We start from the raw sequence: 19,771 nt of genomic DNA on the forward strand, positions 1-19,771 counted from the left end.
GTTGTGTGCAGGCAAACACGAGACCCATCAACAACTGATTATGATCACAGGAAGATTTGCACTTGGGTTTCGCAGCAATTCATCTAGCATGGTACCAAAAGGAAGCAGGAAAACAGGCAAACAAGAATATATGAAGAATGTGCCTGCACTTGCTGCCACTCCTCTGAATGACTCCATAAAGTCAGGTGCAAGAGTTGACCTGGAGCCCATTTCTGACACCCCCCCAGACAGAGCTCTGCATGTGCTCTCCTGGCATCACCAGCCACCAAACACCAATCACTCTGAGGAGACCAAGATGGCACGGCTACAAAAAGTTACTGTCCTCTTGAGGAAATGATGTTGCCCCGTTCTGGTCTCGCTCTTCCAGCAGCTGTGCTTCCCAGAAAGGTTATCCTTGGCTTGGTGCCACGAACAACCATTTTCTGTGAAAAGGATAAATTTCCAGAAAGTTTTAACAGGTGGGCCTTAAGGAAAACGTGGGGAAGGAAATAAGCCATTGAACAGTAATGGTACCAGAGTCACCATGGGGGCTGTACAGCAACGAACACAACAACCTCAAGTATAAAAGGCCACCCATGAGGCAACACATGCCCCGTTGTCCTCAAGGTGCCAAATGCATTTCATGGAGGGTTCCATGAAATCCCAGTCCAGATGTGGCTCTGCTGCTGCTGCTGCTCAGAGAGAGCCTCCCTCCGTTCCTGGTCTCTGGGAAGCACAGCACTGCTTTGCCTCTCAGACACCTTCCAACTCCACGTGCCTTTGCCAACCCACACAACAGGAATGCAGCTATAGTCTCCTGATTCGCAACCAAACTCACACGCTTTGTCACGACACTGGTCTGCAATGTCCTTTTTTAAAGAAGGTTTACTCGGAAGAAATGTCTTGTCTCTGCTCCTTATTTTCACCTCTTGCCTGGATCAACTCCTGGCTCTTGACACAGAAAAGAAGTAAAACCAGAAAGTCTTGGCACATCCAGGAAATCAAAATAAAACTCCGCATCCAACAGATATGTTAGTCAATGGGATATATTAATAGTTGATTGCATATTTGCTATAAGCATACATATTTGTATGAATGCATATATAATGCCTCTGGCAGATATACACACACACACACACATACAGGCACAGTGTCTCTTCACGCTACCAGGCAAGAAACCAGCCAACAGGCAAGAAAAGACAAGGAGAGCAAAAATATTGCACTCGAGTTCACTCCGACCACTTCCACTCCGCAGGGCTGAGACAGACCCCTCACTTTTTCTGGCACATGCCAACACACAGATTCAGAAAATTTATTTCTCCCCTCTCCTTCTCTCCTCATGTTCTGCCATCACTCTCCAGACTCACCTCACATCATGTCTAAAACCTATTACCTAAAGAAAAAATGATGCTGCCACCCATGCTCCCCACCAACAAGGAATTTACATCCTATGGGCCAGCAGGAGTAATTTAAGGATGCGAACAGGAGCCTGGCATCCAACTGCCCGTGCTCTCCGATGCAGAGATTCTGGTGAAAGCTCCTCAGAGCTGCTGAAAACTTGACCGGGTGATTAACGAACACCAAGTTCGTTACAGTACCAGCATGGACTCAGCACTGCCTGCTCCCTTAAAACCCCTCTGCCCAGCTTCCCCGCAGCAGCTGCCTCAGCCAAGCCCACTCTGCAGCACTCGGTTGTTTCCATATTTACGTAGCACGGATTTTAAAATCAGATCAGAAAACATAAAACTGTGCTTTCCCATTGCCATATGGTTTTATTGCCCTGAACCCTGTGTTCGAAGCACATCCCTCCAGTATATCCTGGCTGATTCACCAGTCTGGAAGGGCAGGGATGCCCCACTGCTTATCTAGAAACCAGTGAGCGTGTAGAGCTTCAGCCCAAGCACAACATTTTGTGATTCTGTGACCATCCCAAGAAGCAGCTCTTTTCCAGCAGATGGCACCCGCCAGCCTCACCGGCTGCATTAAGCGATTTTAACACACTAATTTATTGCAGGGAATAGGGGCTTGATTACTCTAATCAGCAGAGCCTCCTTCATCTTGGTTTCACAGCCAAGCAGCTCTAGATTTATTCCTTCACCACTCAGATTGCTTTTTTATGAGAACAAAACCAAGGGAGCATCATAAATCTTTCGCATCTCTTGCCTGTGTGTTTGTCTACACAAAGAGGAGTGAGGAAATCCATAGGGGGAGGATGGACAGGGATCTTTTGTAGCAGGCAGAGCAGACCTGGAGCCCTGGCCAGCCCACTCCCTTTCCTCCCAAAGCAGTGCAAACCACCAGCTCTCCAGGTGCCTCGTCAGGCAGCTGAGTCCAGGTGATTTCAATGTGGCAAGAGGGAGACTCCTGAATCTTCTGGCCAAATTTTGGTCCCATCTACAGAGCGCTGGTGCTGGATTCTGGGGTGCTGCATTGATCATTTCTATGTTGCTCTTGTGATGCAGAGAGGTCCCCCTATTTCCAGAACAGTAAACTCTCCTTTGGAAGCCTCCGCACAGACCTGGCAGTGCTGCTTATTTATAACCCTTTGTGTGAGGCAGCCCGACCTGCAGCAAGCAGAGGAAACGGCACAAAGTGGGACTCGGCAGTGCCTGCCTGTATCAGCATTAACTCCGCTTCCGCCCTTTGTGCTGGAGATGCAAGAACAAAGCGTGATCCCAGGGCAGCCTCAGAGAAAGGGGGAGAAAGCCCCTGTCACGCAAGCCCTGAGCTCTGACCGACCTGTCCTACCACCAGCCTCACAGGGCCTGGCTCTGCTTCCAGAGCATGAAGGTGGCTGGTCCCAAGCAGGAAGGAGGGGTTCACACCTCTTGGCCCTCGTTAGGACTCTGGATGAGTCAGATCCCACTCATGACCAAGCACAGCCATTCTGGAGAGCTGGGAGTCAGAGTTTCTGCTGCAGTGGTCTGACAATGAATATCCATCAGGCCTGTCATCCTGCAAGGCTTCCTCAAAAAGACCCTTCCTAGAGATGCAGCCCCCAATCCACACTCAGAGCCTTGACACGCTTAGAAAACCAAGCTGTGGGAAGCTCCAGAAAACATTAAGATACGAGCTCCCTGCGGATAGTTTCAAGGATCCGCAATTATCTCCAGAACCCACCAGTGGTTGCACAAAACCCACAGACCACCCAGCGCTCTCTGCTTGTGTGGGCTGTGCTTGGGCAGCCACAGTGCTGCACCCTGTATGGTACAGAACCAGAGAGGTAAGAGACCCTCCAGCCATGGCTTCATTACCTGCCACCTCGCTTCGTCCTGGGCCAGGCATCCCTGGTACAGCCCTATCCTTCTGCTCCGCAGGGGGTGAGCTGCTCGGTTCTCCAGCTCCTTACCTCCCAGTTTGCCTTTTCCCAATTCTCACCATGCTGCATTGCCAAAACTGCCCTCAGGGAAGTGCATTTTTACCCTCTGAGCAGTGTCAGGGCTGATTCTCATGTTTTCCACAGGTCCATGGAAGGAGGACAAACTGTATCCCCACGTTGGTGGAGCAGCCAAAGAAACAGTGGGGGAGCTACACTCAGGTCCAGGCAGTGATCAAGTCTCTTGCTGGAGGAGAAGACAACTACCAGGAAGGAAATCAGATTTTAATTTGGAAACCCAACAAAAGTCTAAGAGCCCTATGGAGCAGAGAAAACAGAAGCTGCCTAAGACATGAGCAGCTGGGTCTACCTTGGGGGCTATACCAGCGGCATCCACAGCTTAGACAGCCATTGCCCAGTACTGAGATCACTGCAGCATCCCTTCGTGCTTCTTTCTCCTCTAAAGTCCATTTCTTCTCAGAAGTTCCTTAAGTTAACCACCAAACTCCCACATTTCTGCTTTCTAAACAGAACTGCCAAAGAATTATACTATTCTCTGTGCTTTGAAACCCAGGTTACCTGACGACAAGCTGCCAGAGGGCCCCCGTCTCAAACCAAAGGCTTTCTTTCAGTCACCCGTTTGCTGCCAGACATGGAGACTGGATGGCTCCGAAGAGTCCCAGCATCTCCAGGGCCTCATTTTCTAACATGGGACCTTAACAGCATGTGCAATTCCTGTGCGTGAGGGAACTTGCGCTGGCCCCAAGCCACGCAAGCTCCCTTGAGGATCTCCAACATTCAAGCACAAGATGTGAACATGGATTCAGGCCCCACATGAGGAACGCAGGGCCTGCCTTGGCAGTAGGGAAGACAAGCTCTTATTCTCAGCTCCACGCGGGCCCTACTCCTCTCTGTCCCCTGCAGTGCAGCAGCCAAAGCAAACAGAGCCCATACCTTCAATCACCGCTTGTGAGCCACAATTTTACCACCCTCTGGAGCAGCAACCACCCACTCAGCATTGACCTACAGCGACATGACTGCACTCCAGTGCTAACTGGCAGAAAAGCCATTGCACAGAGGAGGTGAGATGGAGTCTGGAGCTGCAAGGTCACACGTCTTGCTAACTGCTCGATTCTGTTGCTTAACCAAAGTCTAAGAGCTCCTGGTTCCTCCTTAGAGCTCTAGACCAGTGCACACAAACGCTGCTTGCTCTCACTTTATTTCTTAGTTGGCTCTCTTCCATGCAGATTTTCACCTCTCCCTTCCTGAAGCTTCGAAGGGTCTCGCAAGGATGTCTCCTTGTTGTCCCAAGCTCAGAGTGCAGCATGCTGTGAGCCACACCACTCTCCACACAGTTTTCCTTCCTGAAGCTTCCAAGGGTCTCGCAAGGACGTCTCCTTGTCTCAAGCTCAGAGTGCAGCATGCTGTGAGCCACAACACTCTCCACACAGTTTAATTCTGAAGAACCACATGGTAGAGCTGTCTACAGTGTCATTCTAGACTCTGCAGCCTCCAGATTGACCATCTACCAGACTGGAGCAGATGTTAAGTAGAGGAGGTATTGAAAGGCTTGGGCTGAACCACAGCATCTACTCTGAATTCAGGGCTCAGGAAACCCGGTGCAAAACAGAGGTGGCAGCATTAGCTCTGTCACTGCAGCCCCCCTGGAGGTCCCCACCTGCAGGCTCATGGTGGACAGGCCACAAGCAGTGTCCTCTCATCCTCTGCATCTCAGTGCTCATGGCAAGAACATCAAAGACACGGCTGCTTCTAGCCCTCCTCCTGATGTTCATGTGAGGGTGCTTTTCACTGTAGTGTCCAAGTTGCCCCATCCCTGATGGGGACAAGGCACCTGAGGTAAGCTCCTGGCTGTGGGTTCAAGGTGATGCCCTTGACTGCTATGGAGCAGAATGACAGAGCTGGCCTCTGCAGCGTTCCTGAGGATTAGGATATGCTGGAGCAGAATCAGATCATATTTGTCCCCTGTAATCAGAGGGGCGTTATCGCATCCTTCCAAGCCCGATGAACTAGTAAAAAATGGGGACAAGGCACCTGAGGTAAGCTCCTGGCTGTGGGTTCAAGGTGATGCCCTTGACTGCTATGGAGCAGAATGACAGAGCTGGCCTCTGCAGCGTTCCTGAGGATTAGGATATGCTGGAGCAGAATCAGATCATATTTGTCCCCTGTAATCAGAGGGGCATTATTGCATCCTTCCAAGCCCGATGAACTAGTAAAAAACATCTCAGCAATCCTGGGGACAAGCCTGTTTGATCCCAAACTGTACATACTCCTAGTTCATCACCAACACAGCAGCTTGAGCAGATACGCATGTGGATTCCGGAAAGAAAGAAAGAAAACCAGGCCAGTTGCTGATGCCAAGAGGCAGCTCCCAGTTTCATGGGGACACTGTTAGGGCTCACAAGCTCCAGCGACGGCTCCCAAGGCTGCGGGCAGACCACATTCGCTTTTCCAGCTGAGAAAGGCCTGGGGTATCCTGTGCTCACCATCCCTGCTGGAGCACAGATCCAGCCAGAAACCCCGGGTTGCGTCACGCAGCCCCTCTCCACTGGGGGAGCGGTAACACTGGAAAAATTCTGTCTTTAATTTTCATTTCAAATGCTTGCCCTAATTAGCACAGTAATACGAAAGACAGGGACCTGATCAAGCTGTAAGAGGCAGAAAATGAGTGGAGAGTGTGCTGTGAGCGCACGGTCCTGTAACTCTGGAAACGCAGCACATTCCCAGCTAATTAGTACAACAGTTAAGATCAACAGAAAGAAGTATTTCCATAATAAGTGCGTAGCAGACAGAGAGCTCCAAGCACCACATCTCACAGACAGCAGGGACACAACAGAGTTCTCTCGCAATTGCTCAGACAGTCAAAAACAGCCCTTGGCCAGGAGAAGAGCAGATTCGAAATGGCTGTCCCTCAGGACAGAGTTATCACTTAACAATTGGTGACAAGTCCTTGCTGCTATCACCTTAAGCTGTCAAATCCACCTAGAAAGGGAATGAAGATGCCACCCCCTACATCTCCCAAAACAAGCCACCGAGTTTTTTTGTGACACACATAGTCCTATCTAGGTCCCTGCCTGTGCCTGGGGTCCTCCCTCCCACAACGACACTTTCAGTCCTTGTTCTGCCTCCTTCCTACTGAAAATCTCTATTTCTAAGGAAGGAAGCCATTCCTTCCTTAGACCCTATGCCACTCCAGGACCTGGCAGGGCTTCTCTGTCGCTCGCATCCAACACTTGGGTCTGTAGAACAAAACCAACCTCCAACTGGCCGCCCATCTGTGGAAGGCCACCAGGCACTCGCAGCTCCCAGGCTGGATGCACAAGCAACGCCAGGCAGTCATGGATTCTCAGTCCCATCAGGAGCAAGATGCAGAGCTCTCCTAAGGGAGGGGGAAATTCTCACTGCACCACAAGAACACAATGGAAAAGGAGGGAAGGGAAATGCCTATGGGCCCCTCTGCTGAGAAGGGGAGAGTGCTGCACAGTACAAACATGTGGACCTCATGCCCAAGAGAGATGCTTAACGTTCCCCGTACACCCATGCTGTCAAGAATGGATGGTTACTGCAGCCATAAAGGACAGTATCAGTTTGCTGCTCTGTGCCCCCAGGACTCAGGGCGACAGGGAGACCATGAGCAATGGCATCAGGTGCACCCTAAACTTGCCAGATGTCTCATTCTGCTCATTGATCCCCACAGTGTGGTACTGTGCTCTCACCTGTTCAAGAGGTTGTTCCTGCTGACCATCCTGAGGAAGCCGGTGGGGTCGGTCATTGAGTTCAGCTTGTTATTCATCTCCTCAAACTGTTGGTCCATGATGTCCCCAGCTTCACTCTCAGTCTCGCTGCTGGCACAGGCTCTGTAGGGGGAACAGAGGGTGAAGGAGTCATTGATGGCAGACAGAGCAGCAGCTTTGTGACAAACATCAGCCACTTCGGGAGAAAAGGTTTCTCAGACACAACCTCAGCCAAATGGGAAAGTAAAATTTCCCCTGGATTGCATCACCTCCTCCTGCCAGGCCTGCAAGGGAGTAACAGCCCCATCACCTCAGAGCAGATTTTCTGTCATATTGTTGTTAATATTTTCTCTTCTTTCTAAAAGGCGAACCCAACTATTTTTAACATCTCCCTTTAATAAATAATTTGCCTGTTATACGGCGCATCACAAACCTTGGAATTTGTATCCTTCAGCTAAACCTGTTAACCCATCTTGCATCTCATTGCTGGTTCCTTTTGGGTTCCTGACAACTTGGAGTCTTTCCTTAAGGGCACGTTTTCCAATAAAGAGCACGTGAATTAAACAAACGTGCAACACAAACTCCTGCAGGTCACTAGAGCTGTCCCTACGTTGCTGTATGGACCACAGGACAGTTTCTAAGTCAGTACTTCCAGGTCACTACAATTTAATAACCTGAAAACATAAGCCCTGACAAAAGACAATCACTTCCTGACCCCTGAAATGGTGTTTGCTGAACAACAGCCGGGGTCGAGGGAAGGAAAAACAAGGAAAAGAAAATATTGTCAACAGCTGCCTCCTGCGTGTTTTCCCTCCAGCTGCACGCTCGGTTCGGAGTCCTGGCACAGCTCTGAGTAACACTCCTTAAAGAGGCAAAAATCTCGAGTTCATGAACCCGAGAGAGGCCACATGCTCTCCCTAAAGAGAGTCTGTCCCAACACAAGTTCAAGCAGACTTTAAAGTCTCTCAAACTTTATTTTTTTTGCAAGTTATGAGTTATTTGTCAGCGTAATCAGACCAGCTGAAAGGGACCATTTCTAGCAAAGGCTGCAGTGTGGAACTGAACACCACCACTGCAAAATCCTGATGACACGTCCAACAACAGCATCCCTTCCTCTCTGGGAGCAGAAATTGGGAAGATGTGCTGCTCCAGAGAAGCAACAGCACTTAGAGACACACTTCCAGCATTTTGGAAGGCAATGGCCCTTATATTTGAACAGAAAAGCACACAACCACAGTGCTCTTGAGCAAGCTATGAGCTGAGAAATGGGTCCGGAGAAGAGAACTGGGTCCAGAGAAGGGCAACGGAGCTGGTGAGGGGTCTGGAGCACAAGTCTTGTGAGGAGAGGCTGAGGGAGCTGGGGGTGTTCAGCCTGGAGAAAAGGAGGCTGAGGGGAGACCTTCTCGCTCTCTCCAACTCCCTGAAAGGAGGGTGTAGCCAGGGGGGGTCGGTCTCTTCTCCCAAGTCACAGGCGATGGGACAAGAGGAAACGGTCTCAAGTTGTGCCAGGAGAGGTTCAGATTGGAGATTATTGGAAAGATTTTGACACTGAAAGGGTTATTAAGCCTTGGAATGGGCTGTCCAGGGAAGGGTTGGAGGAACCATCCCTGGAAGTTTTCAAAAGATGGGTTGCCACAGAGCTTAGAGATATAGTTTAGTGAGAGGTGTGTGTGTGTGTATGGTTTTCTTTTGGCTGGGGGGTGTGTGTGTATGGTTTTCTTTTGGCTTTTTTTATCACTGTTAGGTTGATGGTTGGACTAGATGGTCTAAAAGATCCCTTCCAACCTAGACGATTCCATGATTCTATGAGAAGTCACACAAAAGCTTTCACACGTGTACTATACATATTTAAACCCCCCCGTTCTTGGCTGGTAGGCAGAGAACAGGTTCCAGGGGCTGGAGATGACAGTTTCTCCTGCAGGTCTGGTGTGCCGGAGCGCGGTGGCAGCCGGCAATGCTGCGGGGAGGCACTTGGTCCATGTGGGGAAAGAGTTTCAAAGCAGAACATGACGTTCACCCACATGGAACAGACACGATTTGTTTAATTCCCTGTGTTTAATTTTGAAGTGGGGAAAGAGCTTCTGCCTGTGATCACACCGCACCAGCCCAATGATCTCAGAGACAAGCATTAAACCCAGGATCTTTAATCAAAAACATACCATCTACCATCACCACGCAGGGAGGGGGAAGCTGACATCACAGTAAATTAAAAACTCACCCCAGAACCTGAAGACCGAAGAACTCCCTTTGCCAGGAGGAGAATCGCTGGTGACAAAGGGTTAATGGAATTGAAAAAAAGTACCTGCAAATATGTTACACGAGGCATAACTGCAGATTTCAGCCGTGTATAACTGTATCTAGAGAGTAAGATTCACCCCACTGCGTGGCTGGTGGCAATTTTGGAGCAGATTTCCACTAAAGTAGGAAAAAAGCATCTTGTGTTCTTTAGCAGACTGACACAACCCCCGTCCTGATAAAAAAATCCAACAGTCCCAAAACACAGCAAAAAACCCTGAGGTCTCCTCTCAAGCTGGACAAGCTCTTCTCTGGCAGTGCAGTTGACAAACTTCTCTCTCCACGTTGGATGTAATGCCAGTAATAGAGCCCAGGCCTGAAGGCACTATACAAATATAGACAATTATTGGGAAATGAATTCCATTCATAAATTGCATATAAATGTTTAGCCAGCTGCCAAGAACCTTCCAAGCAGCACACTCATATACAGATCTCTGATTTTTTTTTTTTTGGTCTTTTATTTTAGTAAGCTTTCTTGGCTCATGACTGAGCTGAAATCACGCGAGGCTCAGCCAGTGTCATTCTGCAGATTGCTTTCTTGACAGTTTTAAAAGTGTCACAGTTCTTTTATCTCAGATGTTCCTGGACAAGCAGGAATAATAGCTGCTTTTCAGCATTTTTGTATGCTTGAATGGGAACACGTTATTTCTGTTCAAACTTTCTGCTCTTTAAGCCCTTGCACAGCCCAGAGACACTGTCTGTGTCCCCCGAGGGCAGCCCGGAGATACCCAGCAACAACACATCTCAGACACTTCCCCAAGGAACCACAGAGAAGCTGTAGACACACAAACACACAGCTATTTGCCATTCTTTGTCACGACAGCCCCAGTCCTGTCCCCACAGCCAAACTGGAGAGGCCCCAGAGCCTTCACAGACCTCCCAGAGAAGGGGGTTATCACAGAAGGGAAAGGCTTCCAGCCCAAGAGCAGAGTGGACAGCCCCGTGCCAGGGGGCTAAAGCGGTTCTCCTGATAAAGGGACAGCCAAAGAGGCCACCCCATCTCATTGCTGTGACTGTCCCAGCCCTCAGGTCTTTCCCAGTAACCTAAGCCGGGAGATAACATCTCTCTGGGAGAAGATGGACAACAGCAGCAAGGCTGGGCCAGGCCACAGAGGTCCCACACGAAGTGCACAGCACTGATTCCCGACTCACAGCCCCGTGCTCGTACTAAGCAGCTTGGCAGTGGCTCTTCCAAACAATTCCCTGAGCTGGCCCGAGCCCAGCATCAGGCTGCGGGAGCAGGAGGCCGGGCTGGGGAGCCCAGTGCCTGCGTTCCCTGCTCAGAGCACTGAGAAGCAAAGATAAGCCTGGCACTGTGCACCACCGATTGATTTGACAGAAACACCTTTTCCCAAACCTTCACAAATTCAGCATTTTTTCTGGTACAGTTAAAAAAAACAACATCAAAACAAGCAAACAAACTCAGGCAGAGCTTTCTCTTCACTTCCCTAAAGAGAGGTAAAACCAAGGGAACGTGTCATCACAACCTGAGCCCATCTTGCAGCGCAAACCTTTCAGGACACATTCACCATTCCAACACAGACACACATTCTTTAATTTACTTTTTAATCAGTGAAAAGAAGAGAAACAAAGAGACCTGGATCCAGAACCTCTGACGGCTTCCAGCTCCCTTCCAGCATCTGAATCTCTCGTGAAGCAAGAAGCACAGAGGGACTGGCCATCCGTGCTGAGCACTGGTGGCCACAGCCCTCTCGGAGCCTCAAACCCAGCAAGCTGACTGCAACCCGTTTCCTTACTGCTACTGGGAACATAACACAACCAAGTGCTGAGTTCTCCCTACCCCAAGGGGAGAATTAATTTGTCTGTGAGAGACTGGAGCAAGCCCCAGGGAAAGAAACTTGGAAATCTGGTACCATCCTGCAGAGCTGAACCACCTGATGGGAGACTTCAGGTCCAGGGTTATGCTCTTGTTTCGATCCGATGGAAAATTCCTGTCCTGTTATGAAAGTGTCAGATCAAGGGCAGGAAGCCGAGGACACAGCATGGTTTTACTGCTGCCTTCTGCAAAGCAATGTCTAACTGATGTCGCTGCGGTGTCAGCCACGCATTTGCTGCCTGTGATAGCTATTACGGAAGGATTATTACAAGGATTAATTAGGAAAGCTGAACAGCTTCCCAGCTGCCCACAGAACCCTGAGCACAAATCGACTGGAGGATCGATGCCATCGTTTCCTCTTTCTTGGCCACCATCACCACCTGGAAGCCCAGGTTGGGGTGAGCAGTGCCCCTGCAGACAGTGAGTCACACAGAGAGGGGTCTGCAGGGTGGCAGCCTCCAGCACGGGCTGCCAAGGGACCCTTAGTGCCCTCACCATCAAAGTTACAGTAACTTGTAAATATCAGTATGAATACAGAACTATACTCATCCAATCAATAAATCAAACCAAACGCCATGAGAAATCACAAGATTGAGTATAAATAAGCAAAAAAGCCTCACTTGTGATAAATCCATAGGATAAAAAAAATGAGGTTATGGGACGTATCTGAGTAACGAACTGGAGTAAGTTTCTTCCCTCTTTGCTGAAATTCATCAGACGGATTAATTCACTGTAAATTATTTACTCAGCTATAGCCACAAGGGAACATGTTTGGAGGGGGGTAAAATTCCTGTGGTATTTGCAGTTTTTCATAAGTAAACCTTTGAAGGGGAATTAATTACACTGGAAACCGTAAGTAGGATGGAATCTGCCCATATACAGTCAGAGATGGCATCTGCCTCCTCATCCAATCTATAGATTAATTACCCAGCCTATAGCTTCAAACCTTATTTGCATGTGCATATAGAGCTACTTGGCAGAAAAATAGCCATGGATACAAAAACAAAGCCATTTTCTCGGGACTGCAATGAAAATTTGCCCCTGCTCTGACTCCCAATTCTCAGACTTCTCAGCCCATTAGCTCATCGCAGACTGTTATAAATTGCTTTCAGGTGGGAGAAGGGGGAACCAGGATGTCAGAGCCCCTTCCCCAACTTACCGGGTGTAGTAGGAATCCACCCCCAGCGCCTCCCGCACGCTGGAGATGTACTGCTCCAGCGCAGAGTTTGTTATTGTCTGCAGGGTCACGCTGGTGGCTTCATGGAATTCCCCGGCATTTTCTGTCAGGCCGTCACCCAGATAATATTCATGAAATTTCAGAATTCCTGCAAGGCACCAGCATCACGAGGTTAGTTCTGCAGGGCAGGAGGAGTGCTGCCAGCAAACATCTAGGAAGCGGCGCAGCATTTGGCATTTTGAGTACAACTGGGGCAAAGCATTCCCTGCCGTGCCTCCTTGGGGCTTTTCCAGCATTCCGAATCACAGCCTTGCTTTTAAAATCTGGGTTTGTACTTTGCAGATGATGGCTCCAAGGTAGAAAGGCAGAGCAGAGCTTTTATGAGATGCTCAGAATGCATTTGCTATTGCAGGAGTCTCGTATAAATTATAAAACAGATCTTTCATACAAGCACCTACCACAGTAATTCGCATTTCAATAGATGCGCATGAAAAATACCTCTTAATAGCCTCTGATCACATAAATTGAACACACAAGGCTCAAATGCTGAACAAAAGTGTTATTACTACAGCAGAACCTCCTCACATCACACAAAGATTTTTCATTTCACTCATGTGCATGAAAATACATTATACACAAAGAAAGAAAAAGATGGATTAATGCACAGTGAAATATTAAAAGCCAGCGTTTCACAACGGGTAAACCAGATAAAGGACACTCGCACGTATCTGAGTAACGAACTGGAGTAAGTTTCTTCCCTCTTTGCTGAAATTCATCAGACGGATTAATTCACTGTAAATTATTTACTCAGCTATAGCCACAAGGGAACATGTTTGGAGGGGGGTAAAATTCCTGTGGTATTTGCAGTTTTTCATAAGTAAACCTTTGAAGGGGAATTAATTACACTGGAAACCGTAAGTAGGATGGAATCTGCCCATATACAGTCAGAGATGGCATCTGCCTCCTCATCCAATCTATAGATTAATTACCCAGCCTATAGCTTCAAACCTTATTTGCATGTGCATATAGAGCTACTTGGCAGAAAAATAGCCATGGATACAAAAACAAAGCCATTTTCTCGGGACTGCAATGAAAATTTGCCCCTGCTCTGACTCCCAATTCTCAGACTTCTCAGCCCATTAGCTCATCGCAGACTGTTATAAATTGCTTTCAGGTGGGAGAAGGGGGAACCAGGATGTCAGAGCCCCTTCCCCAACTTACCGGGTGTAGTAGGAATCCACCCCCAGCGCCTCCCGCACGCTGGAGATGTACTGCTCCAGCGCAGAGTTTGTTATTGTCTGCAGGGTCACGCTGGTGGCTTCATGGAATTCCCCGGCATTTTCTGTCAGGCCGTCACCCAGATAATATTCATGAAATTTCAGAATTCCTGCAAGGCACCAGCATCACGAGGTTAGTTCTGCAGGGCAGGAGGAGTGCTGCCAGCAAACATCTAGGAAGCGGCGCAGCATTTGGCATTTTGAGTACAACTGGGGCAAAGCATTCCCTGCCGTGTCTCCTTGGGGCTTTTCCAGCATTCCGAATCACAGCCTTGCTTTTCAAATCTGGGTTTGTACTTTGCAGACGATGGCTCCAAGGTAGAAAGGCAGAGCAGAGCTTTTATGAGATGCTCAGAATGCATTTGCTATTGCAGGAGTCTCGTATAAATTATAAAACAGATCTTTCATACAAGCACCTACCACAGTAATTCGCATTTCAATAGATGCGCATGAAAAATACCTCTTAATAGCCTCTGATCACATAAATTGAACACACAAGGCTCAAATGCTGAACAAAAGTGTTATTACTACAGCAGAACCTCCTCACATCACACAAAGATTTTTCATTTCACTCATGTGCATGAAAATACATTATACACAAAGAAAGAAAAAGATGGATTAATGCACAGTGAAATATTAAAAGCCAGCGTTTCACAACGGGTAAACCAGATAAAGGACACTCGCTGTTTTGTTAAGAATTCAACTATTACTGCAGATAAAACCTTCCTCCACTCAGACTGGCGTATCCTTCCTGATATAATTAATTCTACAGCCTGTGATCAAGAGTAAAAGGCTGCTCTGGATGCCCCGTTTGCCTTGACAGCATAAATTATTAAACCAGTTAAGAAGAGTGGAGGAATAAAGAATATAGCAACTCCTTCTGCAGTAACAGCAGCAAAGACAGAAGCAGGGAAGAGGCTCTAAAGGGTACGATCTCAGTGGGATAATGAGGATCCGGGGCTGCCACTGAAGCTACTCTCTGTCAGCTCTAATGAAACAAGAAGAGGTCACCATGGCCAAGCTGGAGCCACAGCTGAAGACCTCCTCAGAGAAGCTGTTCGAGTGGAACCTTGAAGGACCACAGTCCCTCTCCTTCCCAACACCTGGCAATGCCTTCAAGGGGCCAGACACAAACCCACTCAGTTAAAGAATGAACTGCTTTTCTGCAAGACCCAGTTTGAGCAAGGAGGAGACTGGTCATGAAGCCTTGTGGCAAACCCTGTACTTCTGACCCATAGAATTTTAGTCAGTTCAGCTTGATATTAACACTATAGAGTTACTGGCATTTCACTGTGCAAACTACAGGCCTGAAGAGCCAATTAGTGACTGGACGCAGAGCGGGACACCACCATTTTACACTTAGACACGTAATGCTACAAAATGCCCCCAAAAAGCGTTATCTTCCAATCACTGTCACCCCATCTGAAGCCAAGCACGTGGGAATGTTTGCTTCTCAAAACATTTTTGGTGCAATCTAAATAGTGTTTTTTATCTCTTTAGCTTTGTCATGGTGAAGGGCTGCAATTATTAAATTATATCCAGAAAGAACTCATGAAAATTTACAGTCATCGCTTTATTAGATAATGAACAACAGCTGTCTGCAAAAAGCAATCCTCTTCAAATTAATCCTCCTTGCTCCTCTGTGATAAGTGTTTCCACATTCATATGAAGAGAATTCAGAGGATCAGGCAGTTCAATGGCATATCAGGAAGCGGGGACGCCCTTCTGTTTTCTGCAATCCACTTCAGTGAATAAATGTCAAAAGCTTTTGGAAGGATAAAGCACAGAAATATAATTAAAGTAGGGATTCTTATGCATAGAAGATTCTCACAGAGCCAACATACTCGGAATCTCATTACTGCTCTGCTCTGCCCTGTGGGAAATATATACAGATTAGAGGTTGAAAAATGGAAATATTAAAGACGTGAAACGTTTCCATCTCCAGGTGAACATCAAAGCCCTGAATAAGCACTTCTGTGTCATTATTGCTGTGGCCATGTCACGGTGCTCAGTCTATTCCACTTTAAGGTACTAAATGGAAAGGATTCTCTTGTACATTCACTCTGGTCCCAGCTTCACTCCCAGCTATAAATGGTGTAATTCTCCCTTGATCTCACCTCCAAAAAGGACCTCACCTGCCCCAGGAGCCAGCAGCCAGCTGTAGAGATAACCTGCAGCCAGCGAGTAGTAGAGAACGAGTCCCCTCTGGCCATTCACTGTCTCCAAGACCTGGTCAATGGTGACTGGAGAATAGGGATCAGAGTCCTGTTGCCCAGTCTGACGTTCCACCAGCAGGTCAGCAAACGCCCTCGTTCGTCCTCTCTCTGCTACCGCCAACGCCTCATCATGGTGACCTGAAAAGACAAAGCCATCTCTCAGACCTGCCACCAACGTGGTCTGCAGCACCATGTGCAGGAACAGGGACAGTTGCTATCCCAACCCAAACTAAAGCCTGGGCAAGCAGGGTCGCAGCACTTATTTCAGAAAAGAGCAGCCAGAATACAGTCCAACAGATCATCTTGGCTGCAGGCAATAACATGATGTACGGAAAAATGAGCCAAAGAAAGGTAAATAAATGGATGAAGCAAGAAGATCCAAAGGGGCCTGACACCCAAAGCAGGAGACACTTATTTCTGTCCTGGCAAAGAAATGCTGTGCTGTGTCGGACGGATGAGTGAAGATGTACCATGAACTGCCTCCCCTTAAGTTCAGCTCAGCGTCTGATGGCATCTCTTACCGAGACTGACAAGAACTCGCTGCAGGGCCTGATAGGAGGATGTCTGCAGGTCGAAGAGTGACAACTTGTAATCTGTGCTCAGCTGCACCTCGTGTCGGATGGTTTCAAACAGCGCCGAGGCCCGGTACAGCTGGGAGGGAAAACAGCCAGGGTGACTTCCTTACAGAGCACAAAGCCCTGGCTGGGAGAGCAGGAGGATCCAGGGCCAATATACCCTGAGGCAGGGGAGGTCTGCCCCAGAGAGCCCCTCGGGATGGCACCATCCCTGGCAGAGGGGAGGTGACTTGGATGGAGCAGGGCTTGAGCCGTGCATTCCACACCTCCCCAGGATGTGCCAGACATTCCCTCCCCTGAGGACAGGGATGACCCAAAGGGCTCAGAGGACAAAAGCCAGCAGGGGGTGGACCATGGCATACCTGGTGCTGAGATTCCTCCAGGTTCCCACTCGCCCAGAGGGAGAGGCCGAGGCCGTGGCGGATTTTGGCTTCGTCTTCTCTGCGTCCCAGCTGCTCTGCCAACCTCAGCCCTGGAAAGGAGTCAGAGTGAGAGGGGGCCAGAGGGGAGAAGGGGCTTCAGCAGCCGGTGGAGAGACTCTGCCTCAGCAGCCTGGTGGGCGCTTGGACAAGGAGCAGGGCAGTGCCAGGACGCTGCTGCCAACACTCGAATTGGCACCAGCCTGAGAGGTGCCTCAGCAAGACAGACATTTCATGGACCATGATCTCCCCAAGTGAGCATCTCCGTGGGACACACTCAGTAAGCTCCAATCAGGAAGTTCTGACTTTTAAACCTTAAAAGCCACACAGATAAACAAAGATCACACTGAGCTGCCACACACTGCCAGAAAAGACACCTCTTGCCCTGTTACTGGCTTGTTTCCCACCGTTTCTCTCCAGCCTTCTGGCAGGCTCCACATAGCTCATGAGCCAGAGCAGAGGGCAGGGCCATGGTGTCAACAACCTGGAGTTTCACTTCCAGAAGCACCTTCTGTGTCATCCCCACTTCCACCACGCTCCAAACCTCTCGCCTCCATGGGCCCTGCTGACAACAGGGATGTCTCCTCTGAGGCACCTCAGGTCTCCCACAGAGTGGGGAGCGGGGACCCTGCCACGACCACGCAGGTCTGCAGCAGCTTGCATTTGCAGGCTTTTTAGGAATTCTGTGTCATACCAGGAGAAGGAGCTGTATTTAATTTTTTCCCCTTCCAACTTAATTGAATTCCCTCAGCGCGCTGGAATCCTGCCAAGGTCACTCTCAGGAAAACCAGACTAACTGATGTAATTAATCCTTCGGCTTCCAGCTTCATACACCCCAGCTACGCTGCTCATCTCCTCCACCAGAGAGCCACCACCTTGAGCAGATGCTGCTTGCATGCTGGAATCCCTTCCATGGTGGAATCCCTTGCAGCAGCACAACTCACAAGCTGGCGCTGGCCCCAGCACTTAGCAGCCCCAGATGGCTTATGGACACCAAGGGCTGAGCCTCCCTCACCTCCCTATCAAACCCAACTTGGTTTCACTCACAGTTTAGAGGACACTCACCCAGTGGTCTCACTCCCACCTGAACGCAGAAGGAAAAGCCAGGTGGCTATCAGGAAGGCACATACCAGTTTGAGACCTGCTCTCAGGATCAGAGAGATCCATCATGACCTGATGATGTTTTCCCAGAGTCAGCTCCTGGTATGCCATGCTATTTTATAGAGAAGGTTCACACTTTCTAGGCTGAGGAATAAATGAGCTTTATAAAGAGACTGCCAGGTGCAGCCTGGATCCAAGCTCAGAGCTGGCCAAGAAGCCCCCAGGAAGGCACAGATCGTGCTTTGCAATGCTTTGTCTACAGGATGCCAGGAAGGCTCTGACTGACATGGTGTGCTTGGACAGACCGCTTGGACAGCTTCTCACACAGATGCTCAACAGCAGCTCTGATGTCTGCAAGAGCTTTTGCATCAAAGGCCACTGTCAAACACATCCTCTTAGTGTCAGGTTCACAGTACTTTGCTTCTCTCCATGTCCCCTCTTGTCCCCCCCCCATCTACCTCTACACGCTGTGTTGCCTAATTGATGCTCTTACCCTCCTGCAGGTACATCACAGCCTGAGAGTAGTTCTGCAAGGCGTGATGAGTCCTCCCCAGACTGCTGTAGGACACAGTTTTGGCTACAAGGTCGTTCATCTGGGCTGCAATGCTGAGGTGCTGCTCCTGATAAACCACCGCCCTCTCGTAGGTGCCCAAGGACTCGTAGGTCAGGCCCAGGTTGCCGTAGGCCCGGCCTTGGCAAGTGGGGTTGTTGGTCTCCTCCGCGATCTGCAGGTCCAGCTGGTGATACTGCAGGGCCGTGTCGTACTCCCCCATCTGCTGGTAGACCCCACCGAGGCCGCAGGCAGCATCACTCTCCAGAGCTCGGTCCTTCATCTCCCGGGCGATATTCAGCTGCCGCTCCAGGCAAGAAATGGCCTGTTCGTAGTTGCCCAGCTGGCTGTGCAGGCTCCCCAGCTCCCCGTAGGCCTGGGCTTTGTTAAACGCCTCCCCCAGCTCATGTGCCACCACAAGCCTCTTCTCAAAGCACACCAGAGCCTGCTGCAAACTTCCCATTGCCCTGCAAAGGAGGAACACAACAGCATTTATTTTGCCAGTATTTTCTTGAAAGAAGTTGTTTTGTCATTTCCGCTAGAGGCCAGCTCAAATCTTTCAGGCAGAGGAAAGCGCTCCCCCCAGGAGACATCCCATCCTCCTTCTGAATCAACCTCTTCCTTCTGAATCAACCTCCTTCTTCTGCCTCCCTATGAACTTCTCTTCCTCTCAGGGCAGAGCAACATCAGCTTCATGATTTGAGCCGGCAGCACAGTCCTCAGCACCCCGAGGATGCTGTTACTCCTGTGCCACATCCCCGTGCACGTGTACAGCAGCCACACAAACACACCCCATCACTAACACAGCACATCCATTAGTAATCCATTAGCCTTCCAACTTAATTGAATTCCCTCAGCGCGCTGGAATCCTGCCAAGGTCACTCTCAGGAAAACCAGACTAACTGATGTAATTAATCCTTCAGCTTCCAGCTTCATACACCCCAGCTACGTTGCTCATCTCCTCCACCAGAGAGCCACCACCTTGAGCAGATGCTGCTTGCATGCTGGAATCCCTTCCATGGTGGAATCCCTTGCAGCAGCACAACTCACAAGCTGGCGCTGGCCCCAGCACTTAGCAGCCCCAGATGGCTTATGGACACCAAGGGCTGAGCCTCCCTCACCTCCCTATCAAACCCAACTTGGTTTCACTCACAGTTTAGAGGACACTCACCCAGTGGTCTCACTCACACATCCTCTTAGTGCCAGGTTCACAGTACTTTGCTTCTTTCCATGTCCCCTATTGTCCCCCCCACATCTACCTCTACAGGCTGCATTGC

General features: G+C 49.3%; 1 protein-coding gene across 1 annotated transcript in view; it reads right to left on the reverse strand.

The window, feature by feature from the left end:
• Window positions 1–19,771, reverse strand: part of TTC28 (tetratricopeptide repeat domain 28) — a 157,180-nt gene that overhangs the window by 28,729 nt on the left and 108,680 nt on the right. The window contains exons 8-12 of the mRNA XM_014944049.1: window positions 16,787–16,896; window positions 16,371–16,500; window positions 15,769–15,987; window positions 13,578–13,743; window positions 7,030–7,170 (exon numbers count right to left, since the gene is read on the reverse strand). Of these exons, the coding sequence (XP_014799535.1) occupies window positions 7,030–7,170; window positions 13,578–13,743; window positions 15,769–15,987; window positions 16,371–16,500; window positions 16,787–16,896 (766 nt within the window). The remainder of the gene's footprint in view (window positions 1–7,029; window positions 7,171–13,577; window positions 13,744–15,768; window positions 15,988–16,370; window positions 16,501–16,786; window positions 16,897–19,771) is intronic.

The sequence above is a fragment of the Calidris pugnax genome, unplaced genomic scaffold (genome assembly GCF_001431845.1).
Source record: "Calidris pugnax isolate Ruff unplaced genomic scaffold, ASM143184v1 scaffold138, whole genome shotgun sequence".
NCBI lineage: Eukaryota > Metazoa > Chordata > Aves > Charadriiformes > Scolopacidae > Calidris > Calidris pugnax.